The sequence below is a fragment of the Bufo gargarizans genome, chromosome 2 (assembly GCF_014858855.1).
Source record: "Bufo gargarizans isolate SCDJY-AF-19 chromosome 2, ASM1485885v1, whole genome shotgun sequence".
NCBI classification, from domain to species: domain Eukaryota; kingdom Metazoa; phylum Chordata; class Amphibia; order Anura; family Bufonidae; genus Bufo; species Bufo gargarizans.
Genome location: NC_058081.1, coordinates 27,561,153 through 27,574,511, shown reverse-complemented (window position 1 = coordinate 27,574,511; position 13,359 = coordinate 27,561,153). Strand labels below are relative to the sequence as shown.

At 43.0% G+C, this 13,359-nt stretch overlaps 1 protein-coding gene across 1 annotated transcript in view; it reads left to right on the top strand.

Moving 5' to 3' along the window:
* The window catches only part of LOC122925551 (chromaffin granule amine transporter-like), a 121,025-nt gene that overhangs the window by 28,529 nt on the left and 79,137 nt on the right, over nt 1-13,359 (top strand). The window contains exons 5-6 of the mRNA XM_044276909.1: nt 4,479-4,571; nt 4,671-4,760. Of these exons, the coding sequence (XP_044132844.1) occupies nt 4,479-4,571; nt 4,671-4,760 (183 nt within the window). The remainder of the gene's footprint in view (nt 1-4,478; nt 4,572-4,670; nt 4,761-13,359) is intronic.

Here is a 13,359-nt window from a genome sequence, read left to right as displayed (position 1 = left end):
AAACTGAACACACACTGAAATGCATCCGTATGTCTTTCGTATCCGTTCCATTTTTGCAGAACCATTTTTGAAAATATTATGCCCAGACCAATTTTTTCTATGTAATTATACTGTATATGATATACGGAAAAACGAAACCGAAACACAAACACAATTGAAACAAAAAAAACGGAAGATTAGATCTGTAAAAAATGGCCCGCAAAACACTGAAAAAGCCATACGGTTGTGTAAAAGAGGCCTAAGGCCTCTTTCACAAGAGCGTCACGTTTTGGCTCCAGATGCGTCCAGGGTGCATTGCGGAAAACCCATGCGAGTAGGTACGCAATTGTAGTTCGTTTTGATTGCGATTGCATTCCGTTGTTTCATTTTTATCACACGGGTGCAATGTGGTTTGCACGCGCATGATGAAAAACTGAATGTGGTACCCAGACCCGAACTTCTTCACTGAAGTTCAGGTTTGAGTTCAAGGTTGTGTAGATGTAATTATTTTCCCTTATAACACGGTTATAAGGGAAAATAATAGCATTCTTAATACAGAATGCATAGTACAATAGGGCTGGAGGGGTTAAAAAAATTAAATAATTTAACTCACCTTAATCCACTAGTTCGAGCAGCCCGGCTTCTCTTCTGTTTTCTTTCTTCAGGACCTGGGTAAAGGACCTTTGATGACATCACTGCGCTCATCACATGGTCCATCACATGACCCATCACAATGGTAATTAATCATGTGACGGACCATGTGATGAGCGCAGTGACTTCACCACAGGTCATTTTCCTCCTGCTCAGCAAATAAGAAGAAAGAGAAGCCGGGCTGCGCGAACAAGTGGATTAAAGAAGGTTACATTTTTTATTTTTTTTAACCCCTTCAGCCCTATTTTAGTAAGCATTCTGTGTTAAGAATGCTATTATTTTCCCTTATAACCATGTTATAAGGGAAAATAATAATGCTCGGGTCCCCATCCCGATCATCTCCTAGCAACCATGCGTAAAAATCGCACTGCATAAGCACTTGCTTGCGGATGCTTGCGATTTTCACGCAGCCCCATTCATTTCTTCACAAAGTAGATCATGCTGCGATTTTCACGCAACACACAAGTGATGCGTGAAAATCACCGCTCATGTGCACAGCCCTATAGACTAAATGGGTTCTGATTCAGTGCAGGTGCAATGCGTTCACTTCACGCATTGCACCCGTGCGGAAATCTCGCCCGTCTGAAAGAGGCCTAACGAACGCTTTTATTTTTCGTTTACGTTCCTTTTTTGCGTTCCGCATACGGACCGTATACGGAACCATTCATTTCAATGGATCCGCAAAAAATGCGGAAGGTACTCCGTATGCCTTCCGTTTCCATATTTCAGTTTTTCCGTTCCATTCAATGATAGAACATGTCCTATTATTGTCCTCATTACGGACAAGGATAGGACTGTTCTATCAGGGGCCAGCTGTTCCATTCCGCAAAAAACTGAATGCACACGGACGTCATCCGTATGTTTTGAGGATCTGTTTTTTTGCGGATTGCAAAATACTGAAAAAGCCATACGGTTGTGTGCAAGAGGCTTAAGACAGAGCCAAACACATGTCATCGGGTGCTATTTAGCACCCGATGATGCGTTCTAGCCAGCCAATCACTGTAATGCCAGTAGCCAACATGGCTACAGCATTACAATGAATGGCAGTACTTACCTGCATATTTATTGGCTGCGTAGCAGCTAAAAAACGTGCGGGGAGGAGACTCGAGCATCGCACTCGAACACCACTCACAACCTAATTCCACAGGGGAGCACAGCACTGGTCTAGTAGGAATGTTTTCAACATTATCGCTGAATCACATAAAAAATAAAATATTAGATTGCAAATAACTCCTTTAACCCTTTCCACATTATCACCAATTGCAGACATTTTCCTCTGACCTCTGCTGTGCAAAACAGAAACCCTGTGGTTATGGCGGCCGCTGCGCTCATGGGCGGGCGCCATCTTTGAACACCAGACTTCCATAGTACATGGCAGGGAGGGAAAAATGAAAACTCAAAAACAAAAAATCGCAGGGTCCTGAAGGGGTTAATATAACTGAGCTCCAGTACATGTACAATGCATTTCTTGTGATCTTGTACTAAAATAGAAAATCCAGTTTTTCCTCATCATTCTGCGCCCATTACCCCATAATAAGAAAGTGAAAACCGAATGTTTGAAATCTTTGTTACTTTATTTAAAGGAAATAACTAAAACTTTGCATTGACATAAGTATTCAGACTTTACTCAGTACTTTTCCTGTCTTCTTGGGGATGATGCCACAAGGTTTGCACACCTGGACTTTAGGATGTTCTGCTATTCTTCTCTGCAGATCCTCTCAAGCTCTGTCAGGTTGGATGTGGACCGTCGTACAGCCATTTTCAGGTCTCTCCAGAGATGTTCGACTAAGTTCAAGTCAGGGCTGTGACTGGGCCACTCTAGGACATTCACAGAGTTATCCCTAAGCCATTTATTTGTTGTCTTGTTTGTGTGTTACGACCATTTTCTATTGGATGGTAAACCTTCGGCCCAGAGCACTCTGAATGAGGTTTTAATTAAAGGGAACCTGTCATCGGGATTTTGTGTATAGAGCTGAGGACATGGGTTGCTAGCACGTCTGCAATACCCAGTCCCCATAGCTCTGTGTGCTTTTATTGTGTAAAAAAAACGATTTCATACATATGCAAATTAACCTGAGATGAGTCCTGTACGTGAGATGAGTCAGGGACAGGACATATCTCAGGTTAATTTGCATATGTATCAAATCTTTTTTTTTTACAGAATAAAAGCACACAGAGCTATGGGGACTGGGTATTGGAGATGTGCTAGCGGCCATCTAGCAACCCATGTCCTCAGCTCTATACACAAAATCCCGGTGACAGGTTCCCTTTAAGAATATCTCTGTACTTTGCTCCATTCAGTTTTCTATCATAATTACCAGTCTCCCTGTCCCAGCCGCTGAAAAACACCCCCACAGCATGATACTGCCATAGGCATGTTTTACTGTAGGCATGGTATTGGGCAATGCCTGGTTTCCTCCAAACATGATGTTTAGAATTGAGGCCAAAAGGTTCACTCTTGGACTGCTTTTTATGCAAACATTCCTGTGTCTTTTACTTAGGAGAAGTTTCTTTTTGGCCACTCTGCCATAAAGCTCAGAATGGTGGAGTGCTGCAGTGATGGTTGACCTTCTGGAAGTTTCTCCCATCTGTTCACCTCTTTAGCAAGGCTCTTTTCCTCTAATTAGTTTGTTTGGTGGATCAGCCAGCTTTGGGAAAAGTCCTGGTTGTTCCAAACTTCTTCCATTTAAGAATTATGGAGACCACTGTGCTCTTGAGGACTTTCAGTTTTTAGCCCCTTCTCCAGATCTTTGCCTCTACATAATCCTGTCTCTGAGCTCTACATGCAGTTCTCTCCTGATGGCTTGGTTTTCGTTCTACTATGCATTATCAGTTTTGAGACCTCATGTAGACAGGGCTTTGTCTTTCCAAATCATGTACACTCACCTGAATTTAACACAGGTGGACTCCAATCAAGTAGAAACATCTCAAAGATGGTCAAGAGAAAAGGAAGGCCCCCTAAATTTCAAGTGTCCGTGCCAAATTGTATTTTTTCCTTTTTAGTAAATTTGCAACTATTACTAAAATTCTGTTTTCACTTTCTCATTATGAGGCAGTGAGTGCAGAACGATGGGAAAAACTTGATTTTTTATTTTATTTTACCACAAGGCTGCAACATGACAAAATGTGAAAAAAGTAAAAGGGTCTGAGGACTTTCTGAATGCATTGTAAGTAAATTAGATTGTTGTACGCTATCTGGCTAGTTTTCCTGTGGGAAATAATAATTTTCCTTGTTTTTTTGTTCCACAGTCAGTGAAGAATATAATTAGCACAGCTCATTGTCTTACTAAGAATAGTGATTTATTGTTTCCTCAGTATCGTCCCTTATAGGCATTGGGGTATATTACTGCCATAGATTGTCAAACTGCTGGAAAAGTACAGTATTTAGTTTCTCCACTTGGTCCACTCCATGCATGACCAGCACTCTATTCACAACGGTAAACCTTATTAGGATCTTTGAACTATCACAGGCCACCAACCACTACCTATATGGGTACTTGGCCTATAAAACCGTTAATCCCTCAGACTCCACTTCCCGGTTTCTACCCCAAATCAAATCTGATAGCAACTCACTATAGGTCCACTGGTCTGTACATAACATGGACACTATACAGGGGTTTAACCATGAATGGAGCTTAGCTGCAGTACCAAGAAAAGATGTACTTCATATACAGACTTTGTTTGGTTACACCAGTGACCTCTTGTTTTAGATGATCAATGGTTGAAAATCAGAGTCCTACAAGTCAAACAGTGTGACAGTTTTATAGTGACATCTCGTCACCATCACCTAACCGTGACCCCCAGGACTCTCCAATGATATATATTGACTTGAATACATGTATCTACAGGTTTGGGAATACTTGCAGATATATACCCTGATGACTATGAAAGAGGGAAGGCCATGGGCATCGCACTAGGAGGTGTGGCAGTGGGTTTGCTCAGTAAGTACTATGATTTTAAAGTTTCATCAGTCTGTTGGTTTTGAGTTTTGACCTGCCTTCTGTAAAGTTTTCCTTTCTGATACTTGCCTCTTTTTGCAGCTGGTGCCCCCTTTGGTTCGGTCATGTATGAGTTTGTTGGGAAAGCGTCTCCGTTCTTAGTGCTGGCCGCTCTCACTCTGCTAGATGGAGGTAATATACAATTTTTTTTTTAAGTAGAAGTAGAGTTTTACAATGGAGATGAGCTTCTTAAAATTAGTTTTGTGTCCAGTTTGTTACATTTTTCAAAAAGATTGATTTCGATTCTACCCTAAGAATGAGCGAACTGATTTGTAATAAACAGGGTTCTTTATGATTTCACAAAAGTTTGTCCACCAAATGAACCCGAAGTTTACCAGGTTTGCTTCGGGTGAATAGAGTAAATTGGTGCTCATTTTACTGCATATATTGGTGGACAAAACCATGAGACAGGAAGAAGGATGCTCACGTGACCCTGGGAGGAAGTGTGTGTGTGGTGGGGCTTGCCTTGATTGGCTCATAGACTTAAAAACAGCCTCATTAGCCAATCAAGGTGGCATCAGGTAGAAGTCACTCTGTGTTGATAATAAACACATTTCTTTTCTGTCTAGGTGCTAACTAGTGATGAGCAAGCACCAAAGTATTCGGGTGTTCGGCCTGAACACATTGCTATATTCGTGTGCTCGGCCGAGCACCTGAGTATAATAAAAGTCAATGGGAGACAACCAGGCATCCCCTGCTCAGAAGAGAAGAGGGTGTCTGGTTCACAAAAAAAGGTTAGAAATTGATAGAACCCCCATCAGAATGGTTTGGAAACAGCATTAAGAGGATAGCTGGATGCATCTAAGACTCCTATTATGTACGACATGCAATAGACAACCACACAAAGGCTGTATGCCAAAAGCCAGGTATGTGCAAGCCATCAATTTATCCACGAGACAGATGACAGGCTTAGTCAGCATACCATAGTATGGCAGCCTTGTGCACTATGAGATATTCCAAACCAGCTCTCATCTGACTGAGAACCAGTAAACCTGAAAGTTATTTTGCATCTGTTGGATGGCTTGGGTGGACCTGCACACCGAGATCAATATCATTATGGCAACAAAAAGTTTTCTTATTGTCCAAGCATAATATTCAATAACCTTTCTATACAGTTTTGTCATGTAAAAACTAACTTGCATAAACATGGGCATGTGGGAAAGACATGCAAATGAGCAGAATCTGCCTTGTTTTTCAGCTGTCATAAGACTATGAAAACCAATAGATGGCGCTATTGAGCTATGAACCGCGCCATCTATTGGTTTCACAGTCTTATGACAAGACAAATATTCTTGTCATAAGACTATGAAACCAATAGAGGCCGCTGTTCATAAATCAATAGCGCCATCCATTGGTTTCATAGTCTTCTGACAAGAATATGAGTCTTATGACAAGGTTATTAGTGTAGCCTTTTGCATGGAAAATTTGCGATTAGAATATTCACGATCTACACTAGGATGATATCTGACACTGGGAAAGCTGGGTAATAACTCAGTGATAAAATCTGACACTGGAAAAGCAGGGTAATAACTCACAATCTACACTGAGTTATTACCCAGCTTTTCCAGTGTCAGATATTATCACTTACTACATAATTATTACATAATATTCGCTATATTGCTATATATATTAGTTTTTTTGGTGAAGAATATATTTTTTTCTTTTTCTCCTTTAAAACCCTATAGGGAGGAAAATACAGTAATTAATTTTTTTACATCTCCATATTAAGAGCTTTATAACATTTTCATGTGTATTTTTTGTAGAACAAGCTGTAGTTTTTCTTGATAAAATTTTGGATTAAGACTTTTTAAATTACTTTTTATTCAATTTTTGGGGGGAGGTAAAGTGATAAAAAAATAGCAAATTGTCAATTTTGATATGTTTTTTATATCACGCTATTTGATGTATGGGATAAATATTTTTATATTTTAATAGTACAGGCATTTTTGTACGTGGTAATGTCAATAATGTTTATCTTTTTTTTTGGGGGGGGGAAGGGAGGTAATTTGAATTTTGATATTTAATTTTTATTTTATTTTTTAAAACTTTTTATTCTTTCTTTTACACTTTTTAATGATTCCCCTAGAGAACTTGGACAAGCTGTCATTAGATTGCTTTTCTCATAGACTACAATGCATTAACATTGGAGTCTATTAGGATTGGCGTTTTAGACGTTGGTCTTAATAAAGCACTAAGCTGGCGGTGATTCCGCCAGAGTTATAAAGAGGCGCAGGGCTCTCCATAAGATCTGCGCATCCAGCACCAGTTATAAATGTAAGACAGCTTCCGAGCCTCCCGACCTGTCCCCACCCACGCCACGCCCACTTATTTAGACCTGGTGTGAGTGGGGCGAAGTCACAGATTACGGTGTAACTAACTTTTGCGCCACAATCTGAACCTGAAATACACATAATTTAGGCATATTTCCGAATTATAATAGATCCTTATTTTTCTATAGAGCCCAGCCACAGAGTGTACATATGAACCTCTCTGTGGCAACCTCACATAATTTAAGAGGACCGAGACTGCCACACACATCATCTGGCCCCCCCAATTCCCGCTAGGAGGATCTCTCAAATGCCAGTCATCTGAGGGGTTAAATGTGTGATATGTTTAAAACAGCAGGCACCCTGCACCATATTTAAATATCTGACTCCTGATTTAGGGCGGTCAGTCAGTAAGGGGTTAATAGTAAAGAAATGCCTTTTTTGAACTTGCATTTTCAAACACGAACACAGTAGAAGAAATGTCACCGGCGCCAATACTGCAATATTCCGAAAGTAAATCAATAGCAGTGAGCGTTTGTGTAGAAAAGGAAGCATTAAAATGTATGGGCTCTGGCAAGGTGAAATTCATTATCACCGAAGTCTCGCGGAACTTTGATGAATAATTTCGGCATTCGATTTTTAAACTTGAAAAACTATTTTAAAACCAAAACTGACTTTGATCCAAGTTTTAAAATGGTTTTCAAATTCTAAAGTTCGCAGTTATTCTCCGAAGTCCCGCAAGATTTCCCTCACAGGAGCTCATTCATCATTGTTTCCACATCCCAAATACCTTTTTTATTTATTTTTTGGCGCATACACTTACAAATCCTACGCTACGGTAGGTGTGACATACTTTCAAACAAATATAACATTTAATATGAAGAAGGCGATCAGTAAGGGACAGTGGCCATGATGCTGATGGTGCACGCAGAGGCCGTGGCCCTAGGCGCATTGAAACTGTGTCTGCTGCCAGAGCACAAGAAAAACAATCATCCACGATACCTAGCTTCCTGTCCCAGTTTGTAGGGCGGCGCAGGACACGATCTCGTAGTCAGACCAGCGCGATCAGGTGGTCGGTTGGATTTCAGCAGATGACGCTTCCAGTCGGTTAAGCACCACCAAGTCCAGTCTCAGTAGTTAAGAGTCTGGTCAAAACAATCCTCACCCTGATCCTCCGTCCTGCCACCATGGAGAGTCTTGCCAAACAAGTGATCCCACACTCAGATATTCAAATAAGCTCTTTTTAGCACCATTCCTTTATTTGGGCCTCTCAACAAGCCTGTTTGAAGAAAGACATGAGATCTTGTGCCCTGATTCCCAAACTCTCGAGCATCCACAGTCACAAGAAGATGACGGTGGGGAATGGCAATTAGTGTTTCACGAGGTGAATGATGATGATGAGACACAGTTGCCAATAAGTCAATGGCAATTACTGTCTCAAGAAGTTCATGATGAGGATGAGATACAGTTGTCAATAACTCAGGAGGATAACTAGAGTGAGGAAGTGGAAGAAGAGGTGGTGGATGATGAAGTCACTGACCCAACCTGGGAAGGTGGCAAGCGAACAAGGACAGCAGTACAGAGGGGAAGGGATCCACAGCACTGCAGCAGGCTGGAAGAGGCAGTGGGGTTGCAAAAGGTGGCAGAAGGCAGGCCACACCAAACATGCTTGCAACTGTTCCCTGGAGCACACCCTTGCGGAAATCTCCCTTGCCAAGGGGTAGGTGTTCTGCTGTCTGGCGCTTTTTTGAAGAAAGTGCTGACGACAAAAAAAAATTAATTTGCAACCTGTGCCATACAAAAATGAGCATGGACGTGAACATTAGCAACCTCGCCACCACCAGCATGATCCGCCACATGGCATCAAAGCACCGTAATAGGCGGGCCTAACTCCTAGATCCACAATCTGTGTCTGTGGGTCACACCTCTGCCTCCTCTTCCTCTGTGTTACCTGCTGGCCAATCTCCTGTTGAAGGTGCAGGCCTGGATGCCTCCCACCATGCACCTGGACCTTCGCAAGCACCATCAGCGACCACATCCACTTCAGTGTCCAAGCGCAGCGTCCAAATGTCCTTACCCCAGGCATTTGAACGCAAGTGCAAATACCCACCCACAGGCCATAGCACTAAATATGCAACTTTCCAAATTACTGGCCCTGGAAATGTTGCCATTTAGGCTTCTGCAGCCTGATGTCGGTGGCTTTCCCTCATTACGCAGTCCCTAGCCGCCACTATATTTCACGGTGTGCCGTGCCCTCCTTACACCAGCATGTGTCCTGTAACATCACCCGTGCCCTGACCAAAACAGTTACTGGGAATGTCCACTTAACCACTGACACATGGACGAGTGCTTTTAGCCAGGGATGCTATATTTCCCTGACGGCACACTGGGTGAATGTTGTGGAGGCCGGGAGCGAGTCGTACCCTGGGATGGCACAGGTGCTACCGATACCAAGGATTTCAGGCCCTAATTCCATCAGGCTTTTTGCCACCACCTACGTTAGTGGCTCCAACCCCCCACTTCTCCACCTCTGCATCCTCATCCACTTCCACCTCAGAATTATCTTCTTGCAGTACCAGTCAGCCATCAGTCGGTAGCTGGAAGCAGTGTATCACTGCAGTGGGGAAGGGTCAACAGGCCGCGCTTAAGCTGATCTGCTTAGGGGACAAACAGAACACCACCGCAGAGCTGTGGCAGGGGATAAGAAACCAGACTGAGCAGTGGCTCTCGCCATCCACCCTGGAACCAGGCATGGTTGTGTCTGATAATAGGCGTAACTTGGTGGCAGCTTTGGAGCTCGGCAAGCTCACACACATACCATGCCTAGCCCACGTCTTCAACTTTGTAGTTCAGCGGTTTCTCAAAATCTACTCCAATTTGCCTTAGCTACTGGTGAGGGTGTGTCGCGTGTGTGCCCATTTCTGCAAGTCATCAACAGCTTCCGCTGGTCTGTCAATGCTGCAGCAGCACTTACAATTGCCAGCTCACCGACTGTTGTGTGACGTGAGCACGCGCTGGAACTCCACGTTCCACATGTTGGCCAGGCTTTGTGAGCAGCAGAGGGCTGTAGTGGAATACCAGCTGCAACATGTTTGTCGCCTTTCCAGTCAGCTTCCGCTCTTCACAAGAGAGGAGTGGGCATGAATGTCTGACCTCTGTGACATTTTAAGAAACTTAGAGGAATCAACACATATGGTGAGCGGTGATAACACTATTACCAGCGTCACCATCCCACTTTTGTGTCTACACAAACACTCAATGCTCACAATTAAGGCCGACGCTCTCACAATTTAGGCCGACGCTTTGCATGTGGAAGAGGTAGAAATGCTGAAAGACATTACACAGGGTGATATCCAGACCACCCTCAGTTCATCTTCTCAGCGCAAATTGGATGAGGAGGAGGAGGAGCAGGAGACGGTTGCCTCCTCTACAGAGGGTAGTACCCATAGAAGTTTAATTTCATCTGTTCAGCGTGGATGGGCAAAAGAGGAGGAAGAGGATGAGATTAAGAGTCATCCTCCTGATGACTAGTGTTGAGCATGAATATTCAAATAGCAAATTTTTATTGCGAATATTGCTACTTCGAGAATTCACGAATATTTAGAATATAGAGCTATATTCTCGTTATATCGAATATTCAGCATTTTCTTCCATGTGAACACATGATTCCTCTCTGCCTCTTTCTTGTGGGCCAATGAGAAGCAAGCAATGTCAAGCTCACAACAATACTTAGTGCACTAATCAGCAATCTGTAGTCAGACCTGCTAAAATGTGAAGTTGCACGTAGTGCAAAAAAATATTCTAATCACTGCCGATTAGCGCAATCGCGAATATATTGGAGCACTTGACTCTATCTGCATATAAAGCTATTCTAATGTTCTGCCGTGCCAACCTTTTTCTCTATGCTCTCTCTTATATTCTCTTGTCCAGCTTGTGGTTGTGGTAATCCAAAAAGGCTTAATTCGATATTCAATAAAATCCAGGTACAAAAAAGCAGAGTTTACATGTTTCGGGCGCAATTCAATCTCAGCCCTTACTCATGACAGTCATGAGTAAGGGCTGAGATTGAATTGCGCCCAAAACATGTAGACTCTGCATTTTTGTACCTGGATTTTATTGAATATCGAATAAAGCCTTTTTGCATTACCACAACCACAAGCTGGACAAAACCTCTTTTTCCATATTTTCGTCATTGCTCCTGATTCGGGTGAAGGAGTTGTTCCGTGCTATAACAGTGGAATCCTCGGCAGGTAAGAGCTGCTCAAATCTTAGATTTTTTCACAACCTTTTTCTCTAGTCTCAGGAAACTTCTAGCAGCTTGAAAAATGTAGCCAAAGTGACCCACACCTGTATTTCGCTTTACAAATTCGCATTAAGTGATTTTTACATTGCCGATTTGTAGCATTCAATAAAATCTTGAATTCTTGAAATTCGCGAATATATGACTAATATGCTACAAAATATTTGTGAAATATCGCAAATTCGAATATATCCCTTGCCACTCATCACTACTGATGACGACAGCGAAGTCTTGCCTGTTGGGACTCTGGCACACATGACTGACTTTATGTTAGGCTGCCTTTTCCATGGCCCGTGCGTTTTACACATTTTGGACAACACCAATTACTGGTTGTTCACCCTTCTCGACCCCCACTCATCTCTCATGCCTGTGGTGGAGAGGACAAGCAAAATGGTGCAATACCAAAAGGTCCTTGGGGAAATATTGCTCCAAAAATTTCCAGCTGACAACGCTGGCGGCAGAGAACGTAGTTCCTTGGGCAACCAAGGAGGGGAGACGAGGGGAACACACAGCTGTACCAACAGAGGCAGGGCAACACTCTTTAAAGCCTGGGACAGTTTCATGACCCTGATGCCCTGTTCTTGCGTCACAAGGAGGGAAACATTTTGTAAGATGGTAAATTAGTACGTAGCAGACCATGTCAGCATCCTCAATGATCCATCTGTGCCTTACAGCTACACATGGCACGAACTGTCTCTCTACACCTTGGAGGTGCTGGCCTGCCCTGCTGCCAGCGTTTTGTCAGAGCGAGTATTTAGTGCTGCTGGGGGCATAATAACTGATAAGCGCATCCGCCTGTCAACTGAAAATGCTGACAGGTTGACTCCTATAAAAATGAACAAGGCCTGGATTGCCCCTGACTTCTGTACTCCACCAGAGGAATGCAGCTGAACATAAAGACACTTTAAATGTGTTTTAAATACACTGTATTCCCATGTACCCCTTCTACCACATTATCTGCCCTCGCTCCTAATGTTGTAGAGGGTCATCTCACCTGCAGGCCCTCGCCTACAATCTTTTAGAGGGTCAGCTCACCTGCAGGCCCTCGCATATAATGTTTTTGAGGGTCAGCTCACCAGCAGGCCCTCAACCATAATGTTTTACAGGGTCAGCTCACCAGCAGGCCCTCGCATATTATGTTTTTGAGGGTCAGCTCACCAGCAGGCCCTTGCATATTATGTTTTTGAGGGTCAGCTCACGAGCAGGCCCTCAACCATAATGTTTTACAGGGTCAGCTCACCAGCAGACCCTCACCCATAATTTTTTCAATTCTCAGATCAGCAGCAGGCACTCACCCCTAATGTTTTAGAGGGTTACCAGCAGGCCCTTGCTCCTAATGTTTTTGAGGGTCACCAGCAGGCCATCAACCATAATTTTTCAGGGGTGTATGATGCCCTCCTGTATTTGTAATAAAGGGTGTATTTGAGTGCCTTGTAATTTTTGGAAGCCCTTTCACTTAGTGGATAGTCTTTATGAGTCTAGGAGTCCCACCAGCTGAACAATTGTACTACATGGACAACATTGTTCCCAGTAGCGACCTGGGAGTCCAAGATGCATCCAGACATCCTCCCCATGCTGTTCCTGAACCTATTTCGGTGGTGTTTCCATCAATTTCTGACCTTTTCCTATGAACCAGACACCCTCCCCTCTTCAGAGCAGGAGGTGCCTGGTTTAATGCTCGGGTTCTCTTATTGACTTCCATTGTGCTCGGGTGCTCTGTAGAGCACCCGAGCATCCCGAGGTATTCCACCCGAACATTTTGGTGCTTGATAAACACTTGTGGTCAGCGATAATGGCAGAAACATTGTGGCTGCATTAAACCTGGGGGAAATAACACAATGGCCAAGGAACTATCCTTACATTCCTTATGTGGCAAGAGAAGCCCTCCTAAACATGCAGTGACAGAACAGTCTGCCATTAGGACCCTAATGGCAGAACGGTCTGCCTTCAGGACCCTGCATTTTTGACCTCACACACAAGGCCATTATTGTGAAATTTGACGTGTCATTTTATGTGGTAATAACTTTGGAACGCTTTTACTTATCCAAGCCATTCTGAGATTGCTTTTCTCGTGACACATCGTATTTCATGATAGTAGTAAATTTCAGTCAATATTTTTCATTTTTATTTTAAATAAAATCCCAAATTTACAGAAACATTTTCA